The 22,477-nt window shown below is 46.1% G+C and overlaps 2 protein-coding genes across 6 annotated transcripts; one reads left to right on the top strand and one right to left on the bottom strand.

The window, feature by feature from the left end:
- Positions 1-310: 310 nt before the first annotated feature.
- LOC105062028 (transmembrane emp24 domain-containing protein 9) lies at positions 311-18,195 on the bottom strand. 4 transcript variants are annotated; one of them, XM_010946182.3, is made up of 7 exons: positions 17,674-18,195; positions 14,989-15,089; positions 12,860-13,841; positions 12,317-12,417; positions 11,866-11,991; positions 11,179-11,325; positions 311-2,290 (listed from the first exon to the last, which is right to left on the bottom strand). In XM_010946182.3, the coding sequence occupies exons 3-7, from the start codon at positions 13,299-13,301 to the stop codon at positions 2,039-2,041; spliced, it is 1,068 nt and encodes a 355-aa protein (XP_010944484.1). In that variant the 5' UTR covers positions 13,302-13,841; positions 14,989-15,089; positions 17,674-18,195; the 3' UTR covers positions 311-2,038. The 4 variants fall into 4 exon arrangements, with proteins under 4 accessions (XP_010944484.1, XP_010944483.1, XP_045365995.1 ...); XM_010946181.3 differs by having other exon boundaries at positions 17,828-18,195; XM_010946183.3 differs by lacking the exon at positions 311-2,290 and adding an exon at positions 10,515-11,050 and having other exon boundaries at positions 17,828-18,175.
- A 132-nt stretch (positions 18,196-18,327) lies between these two features.
- On the top strand, positions 18,328-22,203 carry TMED9 (transmembrane p24 trafficking protein 9). 2 transcript variants are annotated; one of them, XM_074350181.1, is made up of 6 exons: positions 18,328-18,542; positions 18,712-18,812; positions 19,753-19,878; positions 20,241-20,387; positions 20,593-20,697; positions 21,358-22,203. In XM_074350181.1, exons 1-6 carry the CDS (start codon positions 18,359-18,361, stop codon positions 21,505-21,507), a joined length of 813 nt encoding a protein of 270 aa, XP_074206282.1. In that variant the 5' UTR covers positions 18,328-18,358; the 3' UTR covers positions 21,508-22,203. The 2 variants fall into 2 exon arrangements, with proteins under 2 accessions (XP_074206282.1, XP_010944547.3); XM_010946245.3 differs by lacking the exon at positions 20,593-20,697 and having other exon boundaries at positions 18,330-18,542.
- Positions 22,204-22,477: the final 274 nt, after the last annotated feature.

The following is a 22,477-nucleotide window of genomic DNA, read 5'->3' as shown; positions in this document are numbered from 1 at the left end:
GGTCTGGCCTGCACTGGCCCTGCCTTGAAGGTCTCCCTGGATGGCCCAGTGTTCCCTGCCCTTAGCAGTTTTCCTTATTTATCTTACAGTCTGGAGTTTGAGGTTTTCCCTCATTTAATCAAAGGCAGAGAGTTGCTGTTTCTCATTTTCTTTGCTGTTTTTGGTGGGTCTGGGGGACGAGGCAGACAGCGAGTCATGAGGAGTCCTTTCTAGTATGTCATTCCAGTAAACAGAGGACCAAAAGCAGTTGCTTGGGAGGAAGCAATGAAGATTTGGAGCCACCACTCCCTCCCCTCCTGTAAAATGCAGGCAAAGTTCAACGTAATTTAATTAACTTAATGTACATTTCTGAATCTCACTTGAAGTCTTTACAGGGGTGTCCCCCGCCCACACACTCCAGCTTATAATGGTAAAAATAAATGAAATGCCTGGATACCTCTAAAATCAAATTTCAAGTGTATAATATAGCTCATATTTTAAGTCAGACTACGCCAAACATTGCCTCTGAATTTGGAGAAAGTCCAGCTGTCTCTATAAAGTGGTAGCAAACATTTTTATCTTATAGAAAGGCAGAAATACTACTTCATATAAAGGAGCAATGGCTATAAAACTCTTGGCAATGTGTTTGCTCCCGTTTGAAGTCAACATTGGGTTTTTCTGCCTCATCTCCTTCCAGTTACAACAGGGACCTGGCCAGGCTGGACCAGGTTCTAGGCAGATGGGGACACGGAGCTCTCCATCAGGGTGGGGCCCTTAGGACAGTTACTGGGACAGTCATCTCCCACCTGGTGCTGTTTGGGGCCCCTGTGGGGTCTGTGTCCAACTGCCAGGTAGATACAAACTCTGCAGGGGCCCACAGTGCTCTCTGGAGCACTAGGACCTGGAGGGGCCTAGAGCTGTTTGTGAGACTGTTAGAAGCTGGTAACAGCTCAAGTCACAATCCCCAGGGCTCTCAGCTTTGTGTTTTCCAGCTCAGCCTCTAAAGCTGGTTCTCTAGGCTACTTGGCCTCTGACCCACTCTGCTTGGTGTTCTCCACCTATCCCCAAGCCCCCAGATGCCTACTGCTGTCCTCCGGGCAGCCTTTCGTAGCTTAACTGAATCCTGACTCCCCTCCCCTACTGCCCCTGCCCCTTCATCCTCCCTGGTCCTAAGCCTCTTCTTGGTACTGAGTCCCAGTGCTGCTGCCCCTCCCTGCAGTTCTGCCCCGCTGACCCTCTGAGATCCTGTTTGGGCTCATCTACCTCCCTGCACTACTCATTCACCACTCCAGAAGTTCTGGGGCTGTGGCTCTGGCATTCTGCTTGAGGCCTGGAGATTTCCAGGGCTCACCTGCTGTGGATGGTTACCTCTGTGCCTCCCCTGGTTGCCAACAGCACACCATTCACTCCCTAGTTCTTCAGCCCTGACTCCCAGGCATAGTTCTATGTATATGTCTCTCCCAGCCCACTGGAAGCTCCTCTCCCAAGAGAGAGTCTTAGTCATCTGTACCGCACAGTCAAGGTTAGGGCCAGCCCCTCGATCAGCACTCTTCTGTTAGCTTAGTGGTAGAGCGCATGCCTAGCATGCACAAGGTCCTGGGTTCAGTCCTCAGTACCTTCATTAAAACAAACAAACAAACAGACCTAATTACCTCCTCCCCCCAAAAAACAAAACAAGTGCTTTAAAAAAAAGTAAACAAAAGGCTGGAAGGTAGGAACCTAGAGAAATTCACGCTCTTCTCCCCTCTGCTGCGGGCTGTAATGCTCAGTCTGGAAGCCTTTCTCCATCCTCCAGTCCCACGGGCACTTCCTTGCTCCTCCTTCTTCCCTCCATAGCCGTCAACCTCCAGCCTGAGTCCTCTAGGCCCTGCTTCCAGTTTTACTTTTTTTTCTATTGAGGGATGGACACCGTCTGTGAGGCTTGTGGCCGGTAGAGAGCAGGACCCTTCCAGCCAGGCAGGGCTGCTCAGGGAGGGGCAGGTGGGATTAAGTAAGAGTGCGTTGGCACTGAGCCCCGGGCCCTGCTCTGCAGCCTCCAAGGAAGGATTTGACTACTGATTCAAGTAGGGTCTCTATGCCATGCGGAGGAAGCTTCAGGTAGGCAGGGAAGGGATGAGGCTCCTGGGGTGGTGGCGTGTCTTGGGGGCCAGTGAGGAGGGAGGCCAAGCAGGGGTGGGAGGAGAGCTGGAGAGAGCGAGCTGGGAGTCCGGTTAAGAACCCCTCTTTGCAGATGCTCATTGCTGTCACCGTCTACTCTTCTGTTCCCAAGGGTCACAGAGAGGCAGAGGGAGCATGTTGTCTGAGAACATTCCTGGAACCAGAAAAGAGTGCGTGGTGAGTCAAAGGCTATGTTTGACCAGGTCTCATTCCTCCACTCATTTATTCCTGCAAACGTACAGATATACAGCAGTGGACTCATTCTCTAGATTGAATAATCTCAAACTCTGAATTTATCCCTCCCCCACCTTTCCTCTTTGGTAACCATAAATTTGTTTTCTATGTTTGTTAAGTCTGTTTCTGTTTGTAAATAAGTTCATTTGTGTCTTTTTTTTTTTTTTAGATTCCACATGTAAGTGGTTTCATAGGGTATTTGTCTTTTTCTTTCTGGCTTATTTCACTTAGTATGATATTTGTCAGCCCCCCATGTGGCTGCAGACGACATTATTTCATTCTTTTTTTATGGCTGAGTAGTATTCCATTGTGTGTGTGTGTGTGTGTGTGTGTGTGTGTGTGTGTGTGTGTGTGTGTGTGTGTGTGTGTGTGTGTATACCACAACTTCTTTATCCAGTCATTTGTTGACAGACATTTAGGTTGGTTCCATGTCTTGGCTATCGTGAAAAGCCCTACTGCGAACATTGTGGTGCATGTATGTTTTCGAATTAGAGTTTCCTCTGGATGTATGCCCAGGAATAGGATTCCTGGATCATAAGGTAACTCTTATTTTGAGTTTTTTGAGGAATCGCCCTACTGTTTTCCATAGTGGCTGCCAGTAAAGGGAATCTGGGTGGGGCAGCAACACCATCTACTATGCAGACAAACAGATTGAGAGCTATTATACAGGACGATCAGTATCAGCAGGTTATTGAAAATAAAAAATAAAATAAAGTCATTGAAAATAAAAAGGAGACTGCTGTGCCTCAAAACAGACTTAAGAGACCTATACAGACATTTCTCCAAAGAAGACATACAGATGGTTGATGAAAAGATGCTCAATATTGCTCGTTATCAGAGAAATGCAAATCAAAACTACAATAAGGTATCACCTCACATGGATCAGAATGGTGATCCACAAATGATGCTGGAGAGGGTGTGGAGAAAAGGGAACCTTCCTACACTGTTGGTGGGATTGTAATTTGGGGCAGCCACTGTGGGAGACAGTATGGCTGCAGTGAATGTTGGCTGCTAAGGGCTCACAGCTGCCCTCTACTCAGGAGAACTGTCTCTAGAAAATTGCTCTTGGCCAACCGGAGCTACCCCTCTTCACCATGGCCTGCAGCCATGATTGACTGATACAGGGGTGCTGAAATGTAGTCTCCTGGACCTGAGAGGGGACAACACTGTAGTGGTGTTCACGCTCCAGAGCTTTCCAGGGGATTAGGCAGAGTCTAGACTTCAGCTGACAGCACTCATTTCCTTAACTTCTTCCCCTGTTCTCTCCCCCCCCTTACTTCCTTGCAGGCTTCCTTTGAGAGCACTTGCATGAGAGTCCTATTGTCAAACTGTGCTTCTAGGAGATCCAAACAAAGATAGTCTATATTCTTCTTTAGAATGTCACTTAACTTTTACCTTGATTTCTTGAATACCTACTAATGGAAATAAACCCGAGAGGCTTAATCAGATCCAGGTTCAACTCCATAGCAAGATTACTTCATTAGTGGTCTGTGGGCAGCATATTGCAATCCATCTGGAGGCACAAGTTCTGTCCCACCTTTGAGACAGGCTATGATGGATCCAGGGGTTTAGTCTGAATCCTCCGTTGTGAAGTTTCCCATCAGCCTCTCACCCAGTGTCTTCATCCACTGACTATTGCCTGACTCAGTTACTGCACTAGGGGTGGCAAGGGAGTGATTCCTCTCTAATTCTTTTTCTGACATCATTTCTTTCACATTTATTACCTGGAACATTTCTAGGGAAGAACTTTCTCTTATCAATTAGAGCTGTTTGGTTGTCCTCGAAAGCAGTTTATTCAGGAAAGGTTGGTTTCTTTCCTGTTAATTGCCGATGCTCAGGAAACAGGCTGACTTCCTGGTTCTGTTACCTTTATTTCCTGGTTCTATTACCTTTATTACTCATGTCATTTGTTTTGGTATCGTAATGAATGCATAGGTTTTTAAAATTTAAGATAAAATTCACATAACGTAAAATTCACCATCTTAACCATTTGAAAGTGTACAATTCAGTGGTTTTTAGTATATTCACAATATTGTGCAACCATCATCACTATCTAATTCCAGAACATTTTAGCACCCAAAAAGCAGCCCCACCCATTAAGCCATCACTCCTCATTACTCCCCAGCCCCAGCACCTGGAAACCATTAATCTACTTCCTCTCTATGGATTTGCCTATTCTGGACATTTCATAGAAATGAAATCATATAATATGTGGCCTTTTGTGTCTGGCTTCTTTCCCTTAGCTTAATGTTTTCAAGTTTCATCCATGTTGTAATATATATCAGTACTTCATTATTATTCATTCAATACTGACTAATATTCCATTGTACAGATATCCCACATTTTGTTTATCCATTAACTGGTTGATAGATATTTGGGTTGTTTCCATTTTTTTGGCTGCTAGGAATAATGCTGCTATGAACATTGAGGTTCAAGTTTTTGTGCGAACATATCCTTTAAATTCTCTTGAATAAATACCTAGGAGGAGGATTGCTGAGTCATATGGTAACTCCATGTTACCTTTTTGAGAAACTGCTAAACTGTTTTCCACAGCCTCTGCTCTGTTTACATTTCCCACCAGCACTGTGTGAGGGTTCCAACTTCTCCACATGTCCATCAACACCTGTTAGTTACCATTTTAAAATGATAGCCATTCTAACAAATGCTGGAGAGGCTGTGGAGAAAAGGGAACCCTCCTACACTGCTGGTGGGAATGCAGTTTGGTGCAGCCACTGTGGAAAACAGTATGGAGATTCCTCAAAAGACTAGGAATAGACTTACCATATGACCCAGGAGTCCCGCTCCTGGACGTATATCCATAAGGAACCCTACTTCAAAATGACACCTGCACCCCAATGTTCATAGCAGCACTATTTACAATAGCCAAGACATGGAAACAGCCTAAATGTCCATTGACAGATGACTAGATAAAGAAGATGTGGTATATTTATACAATGGAATACTACTCAGCCATAAAAATGACAACATAACACCATTTGCAGCAACATGGATGTTCCTGGAGAATGTCATTCTAAGTGAAGTAAGCCAGAAAGAGAAAGAAAAATACCATATGAGATCACTCATACACGGAATCTAAGAACAAAACAAAACAAAATAGAAATACAAAACAGAAACAGACTCATAGACATAGAATACAAACTTGTGGTTGCCAAGGGGGCAAGGGGTGGCAAGGGGCAGACTGAGATTTCAAAATGTAGAATAGATAAACAAGATTATACTGTATAGCACAGGGAAATATATACAAGATATTGTGGTAACTCACAGAGGAAAAAAAATGTGACAATGAATATATGTATGTTCATGTATAACTGAAAAATTGTGCTCTACCCTGGAATTTGACACAACATTGTAAAATGAGTATAACTCAATAAAAAATGTTAAAAAAAATGATAGCCATTCTAGTGGGTGTGGCGTGGCATTGCACGTGGCTATGATGTACATTTCCCTAATGACTCATGACGCTGAGCTTCTTTTTATGTGCTTGTTGGCCATTGTTATCTTCTTTGGAGAAATTTCTACTTGAATCCTTTGTCCATTTTTAGTTTTATTGGACTGTTTGTCCTTTTGTTGTGAGTTGGAAGAATTCTTTATATGTTCTATCCACACCAGACTCAAGGCTTTTTGCTATCTTGATGGTATCCTTTGATGTCCAAAAGGTTACAATTCTCCCCCCTCCACCTTTATTGAGATATATTGACAGATAACTTGGTGTGAGTTTAAGGTACACAGTGTGATGATTTGACATTCGCATATTTTGTGAAATGCTAACCACATTAAGTTAACACATCCATCACCTCATATAGCTAACTTTGTCTGTGTGTGTATGGTGAGAACATTTAAGATCTATTCTCTCAGCAAATTCCAAGTGCACAATATAGTATTGTTAACTGTAGTCACCATACTGTACATAAGATCCCCAGAACTAATTCTTCCTATAACTGAAAATTTGTATCATTTGACCAGTATCTCCCCATTCCCTGCACCCCACAATACCTGGCTACTCTCTGTTTCATTAAGTTCAGCTTTTTTAGATTCCACATACAAGTAAGATCCCACAGTATTTGTTTTTCTCTGTCTGGCTTTTTTCACTTAGCATAACATCCTCAAGTTTCACCTCGTTGTCGCAATGACAGGATTCTCTTACTTTTTTTTTTTTTTAGGATTCCCTTATTTTTTATGTCTAAATAATATTTGTGTGTGTGTGTCCATATCATCTTCTTTATCCATTTATCTGTAGATAGACACTTAGATTGTTTCCATGTATTGGCTATTGTGAAAAATGCTGTAATGAACATGGGGGGTGTGGGTATCTCTCCAAGGCAGAGGGTAATTTTAGGGTAATAAAAGGGTAATTTTAGTCCCTTTAAATATGTATCCAGAAGAGGAATTGCTGGGTCATATGGTAGTTCTATTTTTAATCTTTTGAGGAACCTCCATCCTGATTTAGAGACTGTACCAGTGTACATTCCCACCAACAGTGCACAAGGATCCGTTTTCTCCACATCCTCTGCAACACTTGTTATCGCTTATCTTTTGATTATAGATTCTAACAGTGTGAGGTAAAGCTCATCATGGTTTTGATTCGTAATGTCCTTATTTGGCCTTGGTATCATGGTAATGCTGGCCTCATAAAATGAGTTTGGGAATGTTCCCTCCGCTTCCATTTTTTGGGAAGAGTTTGAGAAGGATTGGTATAAGTTCTTCCCTGAATGTTTGGTAGAACTCACCAGGAAATCATCTAGTCCTGGGCTTTTCTTTGTTGGGAGGTTTCTGATGACTGATTCAGTCTCCTTACTTGCTATTAGTCTGTTCAGATTTTCTATATTTTCATGATTCAATCTTGGTAGGTTGTATATTTCTGGGAATTTATCCATCTCTTCTAAATTGTCCAGTTTTTCAGCATGTAATTGTTCACAGTAGTTTCTTTGATCCTCTGTATTTCTGTGGTATCAACTGTAATGCCTCCTCTTTCAGTACTGATTTCATTTATTTTTCTCTTCTCTTCTTTTTCTTAGTCTAGTTAAAGGTTTATCAGTTTTGTTTATCTTTTTGAAAACCAGTTCTTCATTTTGTTGATCTTTTCTATTGTTTTTCTGGTCTCTATTTCATTTACTTTAGTTCTGATCTTTGTTATTTCCTAACTTCTGCTAAGTTTGGGCTTAGTTTTTTTTTCTTTTTCTAGATCCTTGAGGTATAAAGTGAGATGGTTTATTTGAGATTTTTCCTTTTTATTTTATTCAATTTTTAATTTTTTAAATGGAGGTACTAGGGATTGAACCCAGAACCTCAGTGCATGCTAAGCACTCACTTTAGGTTCCTGTGGTCTAAAGTTTAGTTCAAGTCCAATGTTTCCTAATTGATTTTCTTTCTGGATAATCTAGCCATCGTTGACAGTGGGGTATTGAAGTCCCCTATTATTATTGTATTGTTATCTATTTCTGCCTTCAGCTCTGTTAGTGTTTGCTTAACATATTTAGGTGCTTCAGTAATGGATGCATATATATTTACAATTGTTATAGTTTCTTTTTTCCCCCTCCCCCTGGGCCCTACAATTGTTACATTTTCTTGATGAAAATATTTACCTCTTTATCATTATATAATGACTTTCTTCATTGTTTGTTATAGTTTTTGGTTTAAAGTGTACTTTGTCTGATATAAGTATAGCTACTTCTGCTCTCTTTTCCTTTCTGCTTGCAATGGAGTATCTTGTTCCATTCCTTGACTTTGAGCCTAAGTGTGTCCTTAGTCTCCTCTAGGCAGCATGTATTTGGGTCTTTTTTTTTTTTTTTTAAGTCTATCCAGCCACTCTATGCTTTTTGATTGAAGAATTAAATCCATTTACATTTGGAGTAAGTATTGATATGTGAGGACATACTAATGCCATCTTGTTGTTTTCTGGGTGTTTTATAGCTCCTTTGTTCTCTTATTCCTCTCTTGCTGCCTTCCTTTGTGAATTAAATTTCTGTAGCATTATTCTTTGATTCCCTTCTGCTAATCTTTTGTGTATCTACTATTGGTTTTGCTTTGTGGTTCCCATTAACCTTACTTAAAACATCTTATAGCTATAATAGTCTCTTTTATGCTGATACCAACTTAAATCACAAAAATTCTATTTTTTCTCCCTCCTTTTGTTTTTGATGTCATAATTTACCTCCTTCTATATTGTGTATTCATTAAATTATTATAGCTATAGTTATTGTAACACTTTTGTCCTTAAACTTTTATAGTAAAATGGTTAATATATCACCACATTACAGTATTTGAGTATTCTGAATTTGACTATGTACTTACCTTTGTCAGTATGTTGTATATTTTCATGTTGCTAATTAGCATCCTTTCATTTTAGTTTGAAGGACTCTTTTCAGCATTTCTTGCAAGACAGGTCTAGTGGTGATAAGCTCCCTCAGCTTTGTCTGGGAGAGTTTTTACCTCTCTTTCATTTCTGAAGGACAACTTTGCCAGATATGGTATTCCCACTTGGCAGTTTCTTCCTTTTAGCACTTTGAAAATATCATCCCCCTCTCTCTTGGCCTGTTAGGTTTCTAATGAGAAATCCTCTGATAGCCTCATGACTGTTCCTTTATAAGTTATAAGCTTCTTTTTTTTCTTGCACCTTATAAAATTTTCTCTTTGTCTTTGACTTTTGACAATTTTATTATAATATGTCCTAGAGAAGATCTCTTTAAATTGTTTGGTGACCTTTGAACTTCATGAACTTGGATAGCCAAATCTCTCCCCACATTTGGGAGGTTCTCAGCCATTATTTCTTTAAATAACTTTTCTGCCCCCCCACCCCATCTTCTCATTCTGGGATTCTAATGATTTGCAAATCGTTTCTTTTAATATTATCCCATGGATCACAGAGCCTTTCTTCATTCTTTTTTCTTTGTTCTCCCTGACTGGATAATTATAAAGGTCCTGACTTCTAACTCCACATTCTTTCTTCTTCTTGATCCATTCTGATGTTGATGATTTCTACTGCACTTTTCACTTCACTCATTGTATTCTTCAGCTCCAGAATTTTGGTTTGGTTCTTTTATGTGTTAGATTTTTCATTTTATTTATGTATTGTTTTCCTGATTTTGTTCAATTGTCTTTCTATGTTTTCTTGCAGCTCATTGAGCTTCCTTAAAACTTTAACCCTAACCCTGCCTCATTTGGTGTCATGCCACAGGTTCCATGGGCAAGAAGGTCCCCATCTGGATCACTGTGCTTCCCATGCAGCAGAGAGCAAAGCACCCTCCCCACCCCCACCTTCCAATGAGGGAAGTGACCCCAAGGTCACATTCTCTGGTCAGAGGTCACTCTCCAGTGGTCCCTGCCCCCAGCCTTCAGTCTCATTCATATTTTCAGAGGCCAATGTGGCCAGACTCTCAAGTGAGTAGCACCCTGAGTCTTGCAGTCATCCCTCAGGAGTATCCCAGGGAGGGTGAGTCTATCTCAGGGACTAAAAACTGGGGCTATCATAGCTGCCTCTCCCCATGGAGAGTCTCCCTTATTGATATTTTTGGCCTTGATGATTTGGACTTGATTTTCTTGAGGGTGCCAAGCAGTGAATTTCCCTATAACAGAAAATGTCAAGTTCACATGAGAGATGACTCTATTCCAACAGGGCAACCAGCACAGGGCTTGGAAGAATGTGGCCTAGATCAGGCAGAAGCAATGGGGGCATCTACACCTGTGTGCACTTGTGAAGGCTGCATTATGGGAAATGCTGAATATAATGGAAACAGTGACTTGGAATACTGCAAAAATAGGCATCTCTTGAAGAGATTAGCCAATGGCATCATAAAGAGAGACACAAGTCGACTGAAAAATAGCAGGAAGACAGAGGTGCCCTCAGACTCCGTGAAGAACCCAACAGTCCAGCTGACTTGGGTGGGATAGCATGTAAACCTGATCAGATCCCAGGGAAAGAGAGAGAGGCACAGGATTGCCACCAGCACTTGGGTTACCCAAAAGATGGGCCCGAATTGGACTTTTCTGGAAAAGGCGCTACATGTTGCTAAGGCTTCTGGGGCAAAGCATCCTTCACCCCATACATTTTGGAATCAGTCCCCCATCAATGCAGGGAGGGCTTCAAATGTTAACATCTGATTGGACACATAGAATGAACTGCAGAGTTGGAGGCAATATATATTTAGGTCAGAAAGCTTGACAGTTATAATTTATATTCACTCTTATGATTTCTCCATCTTGGGATGGTTCATCCATCCTGTTTAACATGGGGGTTGGGCGCACACTCACCCTCTCTCTTGCTCAGCATCACAGAACCACAAAGGAGCCTACAGCTCCTCCCACCCAAGTGTCTCTAGCTAGAACCCATCCTCTCCCTAGTCCTTAATGAGAAACCAAATTAAAGAGGTCCTCTGTTCCCCTGCAGTAACAAGGAAGTCCCTCAGGGTTGGGAGAGGTGGGAGAAGCCAAGAGACAGGCCGGGCCAGGCCACTTCCCATCAGCCAGCAGAAGGGGAGTGAGTTGGGCGAGGCCTCTGGTCTCTGGGGCCCATCTACACCAGCTTCTTGGCTTTAAAGAAGCTCTTCAGGTGCAGCATCTGCCAGACGCCAGTGGCCACGAGGATGAGGGTCTGCAGAATGGACCACCACAGTACCCGCTGGTTGGTGCTCTCGCTGGTTTGCCGGAAGTGCTCCTCTCGCCACTGGGAGGGGAGAACGGAGAAGGCTCCCGGCTAGAAATGAATCCCCGCCTCCCAGGGGAGGAGCCGGAAGAGCCAGTCCCTGGGAGGTTACACATCCTCTGTCTCAACTGCGCCAGCCCACCCCTTACCCTCTGGTGCTCCTGCTCCTTCTGGATCTTCTCCACCTGTTCTACCAGCTTCTGTATGCGCAGATGCAGCAGGGTCAGCTTGTCATTGGCCGCAAATTCTGTATAATCATTGGTGCGTTCACCCAACTGCATGTCCAAGTGAATGGCCTGGGGAGCAGGGGAACCAAGGATGGGGGTCAGGGAGCTCAGCTCCATGCACCTGCGAGAAACCCAGCTTCCACACCCCAGTCTGGGCCTGACATTGAACTAAAGTGGGCAGTTCAGTTCTTCACACTCACTGAGGCGGGGACTAGCCCTGCTCTGGGTATCAAAACCCCAGATCAAGTCCACGTCCAAAAGACAGAAGGGACAGGACCAAATGTGCAAAGAAACAGAGGTATGACTCAGTGTTTGAGGCAGGCAGCTGCTAGTTCTGTGTCAGTGGGAGGTGGCAATGAAGAGCCTGGGAGCATTGTGCTGCTGAACAGCTCTGAATTTCACATTGGTCCTTATGCTGGGATGTCAGGGAGCTAAGGGAGGATTTTAAGTCAGAGTGACTCCATCCTGGGTCCCCTCTCATCCTTCAGGAGCTGTCCTTCATAGAAAGCCCAGCCCTCCTCAAGAGGCACCACCCGCTGCAACCTTCCCACCCCAGGGACTGAGACCTTGAGCTCCCCAGGTCAGTGGACCTCCCCCTGCCACACTCACCAGCTTACCACCATAGAAGAGGGCGAACCGGATGGATTCGAGGTGAAGGCAGATCTGGTGCTCTCCAGGGGACTGGGAGGTGAAGGTGAAGCTGCCCTGAGGGCCGTACTGACGGGACAGCAGGTTCTAGAGGAAGCAGCCTCCAGTGAGCACAGAGAAGCTTATCGGAAACCTGCTTCTAGGAGAGGAACTCTGGGGGTATCCCAGGTCCTGACCTCCACAGGCCAGCCCACCGGGGAGGGTGTAAGAGAAATGGCATCAGTGGAATAAAAAGTCTCAGATCCCAGGATGGCCAATGCAGGATACTCTACAGTGTGCAGAGAGCATGGCCTTCCTTCAACTTTTCTGTCTGTGAGGAGACGGGCCCTCCTCTGAGAAATGGAGAACTAGAGAGGACTAGGCATTGATGCTGGAGGCCCGGGGGGCGGCAAGGAGTCCAGGCCCACCTCACCTTGTTCTCAGGGTCCTTCACAAACACGAACAAATTGATCCATTGAGGGGAGGGCTGGTACTTTTCCATAGCAGGGTCGTATAGCTCGGTCTTGTAGTTACCTAATGGAGAGGTAGACTGGATGCAGCCCCATCCACACCCATGACCAAACCCCGCACCGCTTTCCGCTCGGGACCTCCTGGAGTCACGGAGGGCCAGGGCAAGGGGTGGGGGGTAGGGGTAGGGAGGAACAGGAAGATCCAGGCATCTCACTGCGGGAGCGTGACCCCAGTCCTCAGCCTCTCTCTTCCACTCTCCAGCCCCGCTTTTCTGCTGTCATCCGGATCTGGATCAGACTTGTCTCCTCTGTGCCCCCAGTTCCACTCAGCACAGGCAAGGGAGAGAATGCTTTGGCCACACTCCTGTGCACCCATTTCCCACCCAAGCCCATCCCCGACAGCAGAGGGGAGGTGCGGGCCTGAGCTGATCTCGCGGAGCTCCATCCCCATCCCCACTCAGGACTCTGGGCGGGGAGGGCAAGGCCGAGAATGGCTGCGCGCGCACCTATGACCATGGTGCCATCCGGGATCTCCTGGATGAAGCACTTCTCCTCCAGCTCGCGGACCTCGAGGTAGAATGCGCCCCCGCCGACGGTCAGTGCCAGCAGGTGGCCCAGCAGCAGTGGCAGGACCAGTCCCGCTGCCCGTATTCGGTTCCATCGCCGCCGGGGGCCGGCGCAGGGCCCAGCGCCTTGCGCCCCGCAGGCCCTCGCCACCTTCCCAGGCGAGTCGGCCACCTCCGTGCGGGACATGCGGAGACTGCGAACTCTGGCACGGACTACAACTCCCAGGAGCCCCCGCGCGGCTCCGCCCCAGGCGCGTTCCCACGGACCCGCGCTGCTGAAGGGCCACGGGAGCCCCCACCAAACTCGTGAGGCTCTCTCGAGCGCTTTCCCTGCCCCGCCTCGCTTAATAAAATCTAGGGAGCCAGGTACTCTTAGCCTCATCCTGCTGATGGGAGTAATAGCCTCAGAGAGAGAAAAGGGCTTGCCCTCTGAAACTTGCAGAGCGGCTGCCCGAGATGGGTGTTGAGAGTGTGGGCAGGTGGGAAGTTTATGACCTGGACCTGAACCTCGAGGAGCATAGAACTGATGTAGGTGAGACGGAATGAGAACTGCAGAGAAGCTCTCTAGGGTTCAGAGGCTGACGTAGTAGTTCAGGAAAGGGAGGGAGAAATACAATGGCTTTTATGGAAGGGATAAATTTGATTCAAGCTCTGAAAGACGGTTAAAATCTCCCTGAGCAACGGGGGAGCAAGGACATTTTGGTGGAGGGACCTGGAAGTGCCTAGCAGCCAGTAGGCCAGTTAAGGGACTGGTGGAAGAAAGATTATGGGAACAGGAAGGGAGGAGGAGGTAAATTGGGCTGAATCACTGAGGGGGGCAGGAGCTGCCAGGCTCACTTGCACAGGTGAGACCCTTCATCCAGTGTGAACATAAGAGATTATGAGTGAGACTGGAGGGTGACAGAAGGTGGCAGGAATCCAACTGGAAAAGAAAAGGTTATACACAACTGAAAGGGGTGGGATGGGAGAGTGGGGTCAATATAACAGGATGGGACCCAGGAAAAGCAAATCTCAGGAATTCCAAAGTTCACGGTGCCCTGAGTAGGACAGTGTAGATTCAAACTACTGTCAATGTACAGCAGTAGCCCTAGCCAGGTGGTGGGATGAAGACCTACACCCTCTAGTGTCTGGTGATAATAGATGCTCATTGTTTTATTCAGCAATATAAAATATTGAGGATGAAAATAGTAATACTTTTAATTCTTCTATGCCAGGCACTGTTCTAAGCACTCTTAAATGTACTAACTGAATTAATATTTTGGAAACTCTATAAGGTGGACTCTAATGGGATTCTCGTTTAACAGCTGGGGAAGCAGCGGCAAGGAGAAGTTAGGTAATAACTTGTCCAAGGTCATCCAGCTGACAAGTGGCAGGCATTTACTCTGGGTTTACAAACTCTGGCTTACAATACATGTTGGACACAAAGATGAATAAGACTTGTCTCCTGCCCTCTAAGAGCCCGCTGAAAAGCAAAGAAGCAATATCAATACAGTGTTTTAATAATATGTTTTAGCTACCAGGAATTGTCCCTTCATTTTAACGGTGTGGCACACCGCTAAATTCTAGGGGGACATTTTTATTCCTTCTTTGGGAATGGTCTTTAAACAAAAATAACAGATGCATGTGTTAACAAAGACAAACGCTTTAGAAAGGTCAATTAAGGCAAGGGCTGAAAAGCATCTGTTGGATTTAGGAAGTAGTTGTTTACCAAGGCCATTCACCAGGAGCTGGGAGCAGGGGTGATAGCTCAGGGCTGGGGAGGGAGAGAGAGAGAGAGAGAGAGAGAGAGAGAGAGAGAGAGAGAGAGAGAGAGAGAGAGAGAGAGAGAGAGAGAGAGAGAGAGAGAGAGAGAGAGAGAGAGAGAGAGAGAGGTGCTGTCCATGGTCCTGAACTGCAATTGCCAGTACCACTGCCTGCAGCAAAGGACTGGTTTTGGTTTTTAGTTTTCATAAAAATTTATAATCCCTCATGAACCAGTACTTTTGTAAAACAAACTTGTCGTGTGCTTGGATGTCACATAAATGTTAAATTTCTACAAAAGTTTCTAAACACTTAATTTCAGTACTTACCTCATTGCAGAACTATAACAGATATTCAGGGACCAGCACTGGCCGACAGTAACACTGTTGCATGGCAGTGGTCCAGTGGTCAGACTGCCCTCAGGAATCCCCTAAAGAGACAAAAGCGGAAAATTACTAGGGCCCGCAGGGACGTGCATGTGAGGAGAGAGTGCACCAGCGACTTTACAGCAAGATTTCAAAGCCAAGTACCTAGATGCTAGGATGGGTGACATAGCTTCCCAAGTAGTAAAAGTAGTGTGTGGCCTGTGTTTGTGGACTCCTTCCACAGGCTTTGGGATTGTTGCTTTCTTATTTCTGCTATCTGCCTCCTGATGGATGAGGCTGGACTAGAAGCTTTTGCAGGTTTCCTGGCTGGAGGATTTGGTGCCTGCCCATTGCTGGGTGAAGCTTGGTCCTGGACCTCTGGTGGGTAGAGGCGTTTGTGGCTCCAAAAGTCCGCTGATGGGTGGGGCTGTGTTTCCACCCAGTATGTTGTTTGGCCTGAGGCTTCCCAGCCCTTAATCCTACAGGCTGTTGGGTGGGTGCTAATGAGCCAATCAAGATGTCAGCCTCATGTAGTTGAATACTCTCGGTATGTCCACCACCAGCATTTTGTGTACCCTGGGTGAGCTGCAGCCATTCCCTACCTCCCCAGGAGACCCTCCAAAACCAGCAGGCAGGTCTGGCCCAGGTTCCTATGAAATCACTGCCTCTGCCCTTGGGCCTGGCGCACGTGAAATTCTGTGTATGCTTCCCAAGAGAATGAAGTCTGTTTCCCCCAGTCTCAAGGGGCTCCTGGAGTTAAGCCCCACTGGCCTTCAAAACCAGATGTCTTGGGGGTCTCCTCCTCCTTCCAATGCCAGAACCTGGGCTGGGGAGCCTGACGTGGGGCTTAGAACTCTCACTCCTGTGGGAGGGCCTCTGTGACTTAATTATCCTTCAGATTGTGGGTTGCTTGCCCCCCATCCTGGGGATATGGGGCTGGATTATACTGATTATATCAGGAGCATGCCCCATCCCACTGTGGTTCCCTTTTCGTTTCCAGTTTAAGATGACCTTTTTCGCTAGGTTCCAGATTTCTTTTTTTCTAATGGTTGTTTAGCAGTCTGTTGTGATTTTGTTGTCTCTATTTCCCTTATAGTTTTTTGTTCCTCACTTCCTGCATTTACTATCTTTTGCATTACTTTTTGTAGTGAAACGTTTACATTCCTTTCTCATTTCCTTCTGTGTATATTCTTTAGCTATTTTCTTTGTGGTTACCATGGGGATTCCATTTAACATCCTAAAGTTGCAATACTCTAACTTGAATTTATACCAGTTTACCTTCAATAACATACAAAAACTTTGCTCCTTTAACAGCGCTGTTCTCACCTCTTTCAGTTGTTTATGTTACAAAATTATATCTTTATACATTGTGTGTAATGGTCTTTTTTTTTTTAACTATAAAAAGAAACTAACAGTTGGTGCATGCAATAAATTGAATAAATCTCCAGAGAATTATGCTGGGTGGAAAAAAAGCCAGTCTCAGGAGGTTACACACTATATGATTCCATTCATATAACCTTCTTGAAATGACAAAGTTACAGAAATGGAAAACACAGATTAGTGGTTATCTGGGGTTAAGGAGGGGGTGGGGGGGTAGGGAAGTGGGTGTGGTTATAATAAGATAATTGTGAAAGATCCTTGTGGTGATGGAAATGTTTTGTGTCTTAACTATATCAATGTCAATATCCTGGTTGTGATAATTGTATCATACTTGGGCAAAATGATACTACTGGGGGAAACTGGATAATGGGTACTTTGGATCTCTCTTAATTATTTCTTACAACTCCATGTTAATCTGTAATTATCTCAATATAAAAAGTTGAATTTAAAAAATACCTGAAAGCATTATTATAAAGCATCATTTATTAATTCTGTAATAATTTAGTTCTGAGTGGTGGTTACAACAGCAGTAATAGTGTGTAGTTATAATAGCACAGAGGAAAACACAACAAGCAATTTATAGAAGAAAACAAATGACCAACAAAAAATGTTCAGTATCCAAGGAAATAGAAATTAAAAGGATAGTGAAATACTATTTTTCCCTCACTGATATTGTAAAGATTAAAAAGGTTGAGAAGCTCTGACCAGGGTTTGGGGAAGGAAGCACTCCCAACAAACTGTTGCTGGGGTTGTAAATTTGTACGAAGTTTTTGGGAGGGCAATTTGTGATCTCTTATCAACAAAACTATGTCCTACAGTAATGCTTTATAAAAAATGAACAAGAACTTTTATTGCAGCATTATTTGTAAGAGCAAATAATTAGGGGGAAAGAAATCTTAACCATTTTCATCAAAGTAATGGTTAAAAAAATAAGGTACATTCATATTATGGAATATTACTACTGGTAAGAAAAATGAGGTAAAGACTTTCCATCGAGGGAGAAATGTAAATACATTCCCGCTGAATCTCCTTCCCTAGGGCCAAATGAAACAATAAAGAGAACTCAAAATAGAAAACCCCTACTTTTATGATGCCTTGAGGTAGAACAATTACAAACTGCTAACTACGAAGAAAAGCTGCCAAAACATACTGAAATTCGGATAAAATCCAGGAAGGACACTAAACGCAGATCTTTGCTGATCTCACACTAAGTGCAGAACTCTCCAAAACAGCGGTTCCGCCTCAACACCCCCACAAATACCCCTTTACCTGCCGGCCACTAGGGTTCTAGATCCCGGTCCAGAGTTGAGCCGTAGCGGCTGGGATTCGGCAGCAAAGCAAGCGCGAATGTGAGTGAGTAAGTAAGCAAGTGAGTGTGCGTGTTTGTAGGGGGATAAGGGGAAATGCCTGGGCGCATACAAACCAGATATAGGAGTGGCTGGGGTTTGATGGGCAAAAAAATGGTAAAAGGATATTGTGGCGACTTCTTCTTCTTCTTCCTCTTCCTTCTCTCCTTCAGTATTTGTGTCATTTTCGAAGACAAATTGATGCATTGTTTGTGTCGTTTTTCTCAAAGTTCAATTTTTAAAAATAGAAGCTCTGACTGGCAGATGCTGTGCCGAGGGAAATCAAGGATCCTAGGTTCGAATCCTGTTCCTGCTCATAATTCTCTTCGTGACTCAAACTTCGCAAGTTTCATCATCTATAAAAAACTGATAATCATCACCAGTCGCCGTTCCGCGACGACGGTCAACGGAAAGAATTTTTCGTTTCTGGGGCCGCAATTTGGTCCTAGGTAGAAGCGGCGCCCCAATCAGGTACAGCCGCGCCGCCGTCCCGGGGCATCTCGGGACTTGTAGTCCACCCGGCTGAACTCGCTGTCCCGGCACGCCCCGCGGCGGCAGCAGGGCTACGTGGCGCGGCCGGCCGCGGCTGCGCGGGCAGGTGGGGCAAGATGGCTGCGGAGCAGAGCGCGCGGGTCGCTGGGCCCTGCCCGGGAGCGCGGCTGGGTAGGGTCGTTCGGGCCCTCCTGCTGCTGCTGTTGTTCGCGGCCCGCGGAGGCGCGCTCTACTTTCACATCGGGGAGACAGAAAAGAAGTGCTTTATCGAGGAGATTCCCGACGAGACCATGGTTATAGGTGCGGGGGAAGGGGGAGAGTTTGCGACTAGACCGCGGTCTTGGGGGCGCGGGGTGCGGGAAAGTCAGCTCTCCGGAGCCAGGAGCAGCCTGCCTCGCCGTGCACCAGTGTCCGCGGACGCGGCGCCTCCCCGCGCTCCTCTGATTGCGCTCGCCCCGCTTCTCCCCAGGAAACTACCGGACGCAGCTGTATGACAAGCAGCGAGAGGAGTACCAGCCGGCCACCCCCGGGCTTGGCATGTTCGTGGAGGTGAAGGACCCAGAGGACAAGGTGAGGCGGCCCTTGAACCTTGCTGAGCCCTCTGCTCTGCACTTGAGCTCCAGACCAAGCAGGCGCTGCTACTTCCCTTCCTGGTTTCCGCATCTGCTAAACTGGTAAAAGCAATTGGTGTTGTGGGAAGATGCTGGATTTTCACTCCAGGCCAGCCTTGGGCTGTTGCAGTGCTGGCTGCTCCTCTCAACCTCTTACCGCTTTATGACTCGGCCAAGTCCTTTACTTTTCCTGAGCCATTTTCCTGGTCTGTGAAATGGAAATTCATCTATCTTATAGATAGGTAATGGGTAATGGGTGATGGGTGGATTAATTGTGCTGCTGGAAATCAAAGAATTTTGTCAACTCTAAAGCTGTGATGTCTAGACTTTAGGATTTCACGGAATAGGGTACTTTCCGAAAAGAATGAGCAGCTTTTGGTTTTGACAAATAAGGATATTAAAACCAAGAAACCAAAAACCCAAAACTCTTTTTTTTTTTAATTTAAAATCTTATGTATGTATGTATGTATTTATTTATTTTGGTGGGAGGAAGGCAATTAGGTTTATTTTTAGAGGAGGTATTGGGGATTGAACCCAAGGCCTCATGCATGCTAAGCATGCACTCTAACACTTGAGCTGTACCCTCCCCTTCCAAAACCCTTTAGCTGTCACTTTCACTTAAAAAAAATAATTACACCGAAAGAGCTGAAAGGTCACAAGCCATGAATAAAGAAAGCCCTTTCCAAGTGTGGTCACATGCCAGACTAATGTTAGACTCTTCACCCCTGCTCCAAATAGTTTGAAGACAAGTTTTTGGTACCTGCTGCTAAGCAGCACTAAACCTTTTAGTGTTGTAGGGTGCCTAAGGCTCTGCTTGTCAGCTTTTGAGGCTCTTACTGCCTTAAGCACCATTCAGCCCCATCCCCACTGTAACACTCACCGAAGCCTCTTCTCTCCAGGTCATCCTGGCCCGGCAGTATGGCTCTGAAGGCAGGTTCACCTTCACCTCCCACACCCCTGGTGAGCACCAAATCTGTCTTCACTCCAATTCCACCAAGTTCTCCCTTTTTGCTGGAGGCATGCTGGTAAGTGGACCCACGTGGGACTCATGGCTTTCAGCCTCTAGCCCATGGTCAGGGCTGGAGACTGGTGATACTGTGGGTGTGAGATGACTGTGTCAGATTTTGTGTCTCCTGATAAGACCGGGTTTCCGGTGGACATTCAGGACATGGTTGCAGGGCTCTTTGTATATGCTCTGGGGAAGCATCAGCCAAGGCTTGTTCTTGCCTATGGGCCTAGAGCCCCATAAGGCCGGACACTGAGGGGGCCTCAGTCAGTGTTGGCTAAATGAACAAATGAAGAAAGGTGGGAGGACCAGCTGTTAGGCCCTGGCAGGAAGACAGAGCAGGGCTACCTGATTCTCCTTATCTTCCTTGTCTGTCTCCAGAGAGTTCATCTGGACATCCAGGTAGGTGAACATGCCAACGACTATGCAGAAATTGCTGCCAAAGACAAGTTGAGTGAGTTGCAGCTACGAGTGCGACAGCTGGTGGAGCAGGTGGAGCAGATCCAGAAAGAGCAGAACTACCAGCGGGTGAGTGGTTGGGCCGGGAGCAGTGGGCTTCTCCCCAGACGCTGTGCACTCACTTAGCCAGGAGTTGCACGTCAGATTCATTTTGAACCCAAGGGACTTACGTGTCTCTGCTGCATTGTTAGGCTAAGTGGTGGCATGGGTATTACTGGTTCTACTTTGTAATTGAGGAGACAGATCTCTTAAGAGGCTGTCATTATCTTATTAGGAGACACACGAAGTGACAGCAGGAATTGATATCAACACCTTGGGTGCTAGTTCCATGGTCCTCAGTGCTCCCAGGACCAGAGTTTCAAACTCAGGAGCTAGGCAGGTACGATGAATGGATTTGTGACTATAAGGACTGGTAAAATAGAGCCCTCTCTAAACAGGAACAGCTCATGTTACCAGCTGAGGACAGCCTTGCAGAAACGCTAGCTCTGGGTTTTAAGAGGAGCTATAGATTCAGGTTGTTTATGTGAAATTTTATGGGTTTTAAATGTTGTCAAAACATTGCATGAACCAAACAAAACAAACACATAGGCTAGATCCAGCCCCTAAGCCACCAATTTTCAACCTGTGCCCACAATCTTCAAGGAGCAGTTTGGGTGACCTGGGCAGAGGGCTCAGAGCGGGTCCCCTTCTGAGCATTGCAGGACAGCTCTGTCTGATAGGGTGATACCACTACCACTTTACCACTCCCCCAGGCACCTGGGGGAGGACCGTACCTGACAGATGAGCAGACAGACTTAGGAGAAGTGAGTGGGTTGTTTGAGGTCATCTGACTAGAGGGTGAAAACAGTCCCCGGGTGGAATGGCTTTTTTCAGGCACTTGCCTGGAACCTGGGCAAAGTTGGTTGGTCCTGGGGGCATCCTCCAGGGAGGGAATCCAGCAGTTCTAGTGAACCCCAGGTGACCCCCAGCCAACTCAGGCTCCTCACCCCAGGTGACCCCCAACCAACTCAGGCTCCTCTTTCATTCTCCCCTCCCACAGTGGCGAGAGGAGCGCTTCCGGCAGACCAGCGAGAGCACCAACCAGCGGGTGCTGTGGTGGTCCATCCTGCAGACCCTCATCCTCGTAGCCATCGGTGTCTGGCAGATGCGACACCTCAAGAGCTTCTTTGAAGCCAAGAAGCTGGTGTAGCCATCCAAGCCTCACAGGCCATCCTTCCTCTCTGGCTGGGGAAGAAAGGGCCTCCTGGACTGACTTCTGTCTGGCAGGAGGACTGGTTCCCAGCCATGGATGTTCTGGGGAGAGGGGCCAGCACACGCTGAAGGCAGCAGCTTGGCTTGCTAATACTGAGCAGGTGGTGGGGCAGTTGCTCCCTCCCCTGGGCTCTGGGCCCTTTGCAGTAATCTCCCAGGGGCTGGTGAAGCCACTGGGAGCCCTACTGACACCTCAGAATCACAGTGTTACTGATCAGGGATGTGAGGCTGTTGTCTGGGGTGGCTGGGGGGAGGGACATGGGTGGGCAAGCCAATCTTCCTTCTGTCTTCCTTTGCTAACTTGGGATTTTGACCAGGTTGGGATGTAGCTGTGATTCCCTGCCACCTAGGGAACCTCACTACTCTCCCTTTGGGCCTAGACCCAGCCTGCTGATCTGGGGCATGTGTGTTGAGGGTGGGGTAGTGGGGTGGCAGCGTGGGAACGTGGCCCTGAATTTGACCCCGGATTCTTCACATGGTTGTTCTTTTTGGGGCTAGAGAAACGGGTCAGGCCAAGCAGAGGCTTTGGTGCTGGTTGGGGGTGGGGCCTGCAGAATCTTAGTTACTGATTTCATTTTCAATAAGTCTAAGTTTGTTACATTGGTTTCCCAATTAAAAAAAAAATTGACTTCTTGTCCAGTGTAAAGTTACTCTACTGTCAACGGCATAACACCACAAGGAGTTTGAGGGAGTGTCAGTTTTCCCAGCGGGCAAAGCACTTCACATCCTAAGATGAATATCCACCTGTGAACTTCATTCTTTCGATCCTCCCTGGTTGGTAGTTTTGCCCAAGATCATCCGACAAGTAAATTGTGGGGTTGGTGCTCAAATTCACACCATTTCCTCTGCACCAGCTCCCCTGTGAACTGCTCTGCCTTCTACAGTAGGTGGACAGAATTGTGCTGCAA

The sequence above is a fragment of the Camelus bactrianus genome, chromosome 22 (genome assembly GCF_048773025.1).
Source record: "Camelus bactrianus isolate YW-2024 breed Bactrian camel chromosome 22, ASM4877302v1, whole genome shotgun sequence".
In the NCBI taxonomy this organism is placed as follows: domain Eukaryota; kingdom Metazoa; phylum Chordata; class Mammalia; order Artiodactyla; family Camelidae; genus Camelus; species Camelus bactrianus.
The sequence above is the reverse complement of the archived record's forward strand: the minus strand, read 5'-3'. Positions and strand labels throughout refer to the sequence as shown.